Source organism: Triticum aestivum, chromosome 7D (genome assembly GCF_018294505.1).
Source record: "Triticum aestivum cultivar Chinese Spring chromosome 7D, IWGSC CS RefSeq v2.1, whole genome shotgun sequence".
Lineage (NCBI taxonomy): Eukaryota > Viridiplantae > Streptophyta > Magnoliopsida > Poales > Poaceae > Triticum > Triticum aestivum.
This window is the reverse complement of record NC_057814.1, coordinates 450,213,253-450,218,014: the sequence shown is the minus strand read 5'-3', so window position 1 is coordinate 450,218,014 and position 4,762 is coordinate 450,213,253. Positions and strand designations below refer to the sequence as shown.

At 53.4% G+C, this 4,762-nt stretch overlaps 1 protein-coding gene across 1 annotated transcript; it reads right to left on the bottom strand.

The window, feature by feature from the left end:
- Positions 1 to 3,446: 3,446 nt before the first annotated feature.
- Positions 3,447 to 4,455, bottom strand: LOC123168221 (probable glutathione S-transferase BZ2). Its single transcript, XM_044586094.1, has one exon. It carries the CDS (start codon positions 4,411 to 4,413, stop codon positions 3,688 to 3,690), a length of 726 nt encoding a protein of 241 aa, XP_044442029.1. The 5' UTR covers positions 4,414 to 4,455; the 3' UTR covers positions 3,447 to 3,687.
- Between the last annotated feature and the right edge of the window lie 307 nt (positions 4,456 to 4,762).

Below are 4,762 nucleotides of genomic sequence, written 5' to 3'. Positions count from 1 at the left end.
AAAAAATAAAATAAAATAAAAATAGGAGAAAAGCGACAAAAACTAAAAGAAAAAGGAGAAAAACACACGGAAGATTGTAAAACCGATGTGAACCGCTCATAGAAGCTTCCTGATACTAGTCTACTGGGCCGGCTCACTAAGGCGAGCCACAACCGAGCGCCCAGAGGAGAGGCTATCGATATCTCTGAGTACGCGCGAGTAGGGGTGGGCACGATTAAACCGAAAAACCAAACCGAACCTAACCGTATAAACCGATATGTTGGTTAATTCGGTGGTTTGGTTTTTGGTTCGTGGAGAATTCTAAGGTTGTTCGGTGTTTGGTTTTTGTTCGGTTTCCAGTGCCCAGAAGCCGAATAGACCGAACAAACCAAAATGTAGGATGCCCTATGTAATACCATGTTCACTCCATCATGTGGAGGTATATCCAAAAGGTAAATTAGGCGGGGACGGAGGGAGTACTAGTGTACCATTTAGTGCATGAGCTGCTCAGTTTAGAGGCATCACACGTATTCTTCTGTATATAATACATGACACGTTCCATGTGATTTTTCTGCTTAATTATGTTCACTAGTTTTCTTGACCGATAAAGTATTGCCTGATGTTAAAGTTGCTAGCTCTTGTGACTATTTTATGCACTCTATACAATGCAAATCAGCGCTCATGAATCATTACACTTACACTGACAAGTGCATGTATTTTTGGTTTTCGGTTAACCGAAGAAACCAAACCGATATATTATGGTTAATATGGTTCGGTTTCTTAATTTTGTGAGATTGTTTCGGTTTCCATTTCTTCAAAACCGAAATGATTAAAAACCGAACAAACCGAACCGTATTAATCATATAAACCGAACGCCCAGTCCTACGCGCGAGAAATAACTGCCGCGTGTGTAATCTTTGCAGAGGGCGTTCTTGTTTTCATGCATTTATCCGATTCAGTCGGTTTCGCTACAACGGTGTACCGTATATTAAATAAAATAAAATCAGCCCTTACAAGAACTTATGTACAGGAATGAGAACCTACAAACAAGTCCTCAAAGAAATCAATTTTGTCATCTTTCTACATCCACCTACGACGTGCCATGAACAAAGCTCATTGCCGACTCTAGGCATCTGTCACCCTGAAGTCGTCGACATAGACCGAAAAGATAGCATCGAGGTGAGCCAGACAATAATACCAACTCTAGATAGAGGGAGGAGGGGGACACAAATCTCACAAGTTCTCCAACAAAGTAATATCTAGGTAAGCTTCATCAGGTAAAACCGCCCTCCTTGCACCCCCTTCCCCGTGTCGCCTCCTTGAGGCGACTCGGGGGCAACCCTAGCACCGCCACCGCGTTTTCCCCTCCCTCTTCCTCCTCTCCGCCGCTACCAGAGAGGCGCTCGGTGCTGGCGCGCGGCCCTGATGAAGGTGGCGGCGGGGATCTGGCGCCTCCTACTCGGATGGAGGGCTGCGGCTCCCGGGGCGACGGCTCCGGTCGGTGGCGCGCGGCGAGAGGCGCCGGCGGGTGCTGGTTGGTGGCCTCCCACAGCTGTGCAGGCAGCGTGGAGGTCGCTTTGACGGTGCAGTGGCGGCTCCTCGCAGTCCGATCCATGCCGGCGTTGGTCCCTGGTGGCGGCGTCCGTCGTCTTGTGGTGCCGGATGGCCGGATCTGGCGTTTGGGTGTGGTTCCGGGGGAAACCCTTGGCTGCCCCCCCCCCCCAAGTTGACGTCTTTGGTGCTAATCCCCTCCCTGGAGGCTTTGGGGTGGACCTTCCCCCTCCCGCCTACTCCTTGAGATCCGGCGAAAGCTGGTTCTCCCCTGGTCCGGGTGTCAACAACACCTTGGTGGCGTGCTCCTTCTTGAAGGTGGCGGTCGGGATTGGCTCTTGGTGGTGGAGTGGTCGGTGTCTCGGTTCCGAAGCATGACAGCCTGGTTTTCTTGCTTCATCCTGCTCGGGCTCGCCCATGCATTGTGACTCTTCTTCGGTCTTCCTCATGGTGGCGAGCCTTCGTCCGACAGCTCGTGTCCCGTGCTTCGTGCTGCCTCTGTCGGCTTTGGTTTCTCGTCTGGTTGTGCTGCCGTTGCTCGTGGGTCAGTGTTGTCTGCTTCTCCTATGTCAGCTCGGTTACCTTGAGTTGGGCTGTGTGGTAGCCACTCTGCCGTTTGCCGGTGCAGCACCCATCGAGCTTGGGTGAAAGGGTAGTGGCCCTTCCCGACGGTGGAGACAGCTCAAGTGTTGCCCAAGTTTGGCCGTGGATGTAGTCGACGCTCAATGCTTGCACGGCGTGCCCTCCTCCCGTGCTCTCAGTTGTCTAGTTGTCGTAGACGTAGTGCCGGTCGTCGGCAACGGTGTTGTGTGCTTGGCTTCGGTTGTTGCCATTCTGTTGTTCTGCCTAGCACCTCGTATCTTCTTTTCGCTTTGCTTTGCATTCATCCCTTTTGTAATGTGGTGCTCATGTAATCCTGGCTGGTTGATGGCTTTGTTAATTCAAAGTCAGGCTAGTTCCGAACTCTTCTCAAGCTCGGCCGGCGCCTTTTCTCTAAAAAAAAGCTAAGCTTCATCAGGGGAAGATGGAATTGGACATCAGAAGCACGTCGCAACCTCCTGAACAAACACAAACTGAACTCGACTATGCAAATGTCGTCACCGTGGACAAACACGAATCACTACACCATCTTGATTCTCGAACAGGTAGCACTAAGTCTTCTTCGATCTGGTTCATTCAGCTGGATGCTCCAAACAGTTACAGCGTGTTTGGTTCGGGGGAATTCGAGATGGGGAATGGGAGTTGAGGGGTGAGGAGATTAAAAGTCCACTGTTTGATTAGAGGGAATGGGAGTTTAAGTAGGAAGGGGAATGGGAGTTGAGGAAGCCAATTCCCACCTATTTCTTCTCAGTGGGTACCCTGTTAATTCGTGAGCAGAGTTTTATCCCACGCTAATTCCCATCATATACCAAACAAGGGAATGGGAGTAAAAATCTACTTCCCATAACTAATCCCTTCATAAACACCCTTGTGCAAACTCCCATTCCCCTGCCTAAGTGTTTACCAAACAAGCTGTTAAGGTAATGCCACAGGTGCCCAGTCACCAAATAAATCAACAACACCATCACGTGGCCTTATTTTTTTCGAAACACCATCAGGTGGTCTAGGTAGGTTATGTTTTCTCATATATCTTTGGCAACGTGGTGACACTATACACCATCACGCCAGCCGCCCCTTTGCCTCAAATGGACAATGGGCATCCATACATCGTGCCAGTTGGAAGAAACTACATGCATGGCCGAGAGTCTGCAGTGTCAATGGTACATGCGCAACGTAAATCACACCTTGTGTTGGTTTTGTTGTTGCACATGAATATGTTCTTGTTTGTTTGTTTCATTATCTCTTTGTAGTGAAACCAGGCCCATTTTTTGGATCCAATGGAAGAAAAAAGAGCAACATAAACAAAAATGGAAATCTTTATCACAAGAAAATACCATGGTACATGACCAACATGCATATCCACACTCCCTCAACACACGCACACGCACACGCACACGCACACGCGCGCGCGCGCGCGCACACACACACACGCACGCACGCACACGCACGCACGCACACGCACACACATGCACACCTCTAATGCAGCGTGTGCTTTTGTTCTATGTTTCCTCTAAGAAAAACATGCATATGCACTGAGATACTTGGCGGCGCCGACTCTTAATTTGCGCCCGCGACGCCGAACTTAGCCTGAAGGAATCTTGTGAAACCGACAACCTCGTCCGTCTCGGGCAGGAGCGCCTTGACTGCGTGGACGCCCGCGAACCACTCGCTCCACTTCTTGAGGAGCGGCGTGGCAGCCTCGTCCAGCAGGACGGCGCCGCTGAGGCGCTCGCAGGCCCTGAGCGCCGGCAGGAAGCAGCCGAGCGCGATATCGAGGAGCCCCGGCGCCGCGCCGGAGAAGAATGCTCCGCCGTTGCTGAGTGCGGCGAAGGCCTCCTCGAGGTGCCGCAGCGCGGCACGGGCCTCGGCGGCTGCCTCGGCGCGGGCCTCCGGGGTGGGCGCCAGGGAGGCGCCGTCGAGCGCCGGCCAGAACTTGTCGTCGACGAATGCGGTCCAGAAGCGGTGCATCGCGCGCTGGTAGGGGTCCTCGGGCAGCAGGGGCGCGGCGCCGGCGGCGGCGGGCCAGGCCTCGTCGACGTATTGCACGATGACGGCAGACTCGCAGACCGCGCGGCCGTCGGGGAGGAGCAGGACGGGAATCTTCTTGTAGACGGGGTTGGCGGCGAGGAGGCGGTCGCTCTTGCGGGGCTCGAAGCTCTCCTCCAGGAGCTCGTACGCGACCCCGCGCAGCTCCAGCGCCATGCGCGCCCGCATTGTGAACGGGCTCATCCGCCCGCCCAGCACGCGCACCCCCGCCTCCGCCTTGTTGTCGCCTCCCGTCATGGTCGATGGATGGTGGTCTCCGGAGCCGTGGCTGATCGCTGGTATATAAGGTGACCGCGGCGTGAGGGTCAGTGACCCGTTGACTGTTTGGTGTCACGCGGCGTGCTTGGCCAGGCCGCAAGTTGGTGCGAGCTAATACGAGTACGCGTGCTTGTGTGTAGGTGGCCCTCTCTCTTCCACTTGTGTTGCCTCCACCGTCTACATGCGGCACAGCGAGCCTTCGGTTTTTTCGGATGATGGCGACGAGAGGATTTTTTGCTGCTCCATCGTCCAGAAAAAAATCGCAGGGTGTCAGGCCCGTATCTTCAGTTATCAGGCACCTCTTACCTTCAGTCCACGTGTGGCCCCG

Excerpts from the sequence above, each read along its gene's own strand:
- LOC123168221 (XM_044586094.1), bottom strand. The coding sequence starts at position 4,413 with ATGACGGGAGGCGACAACAAGGCGGAGGCGGGGGTGCGCGTGCTGGGC.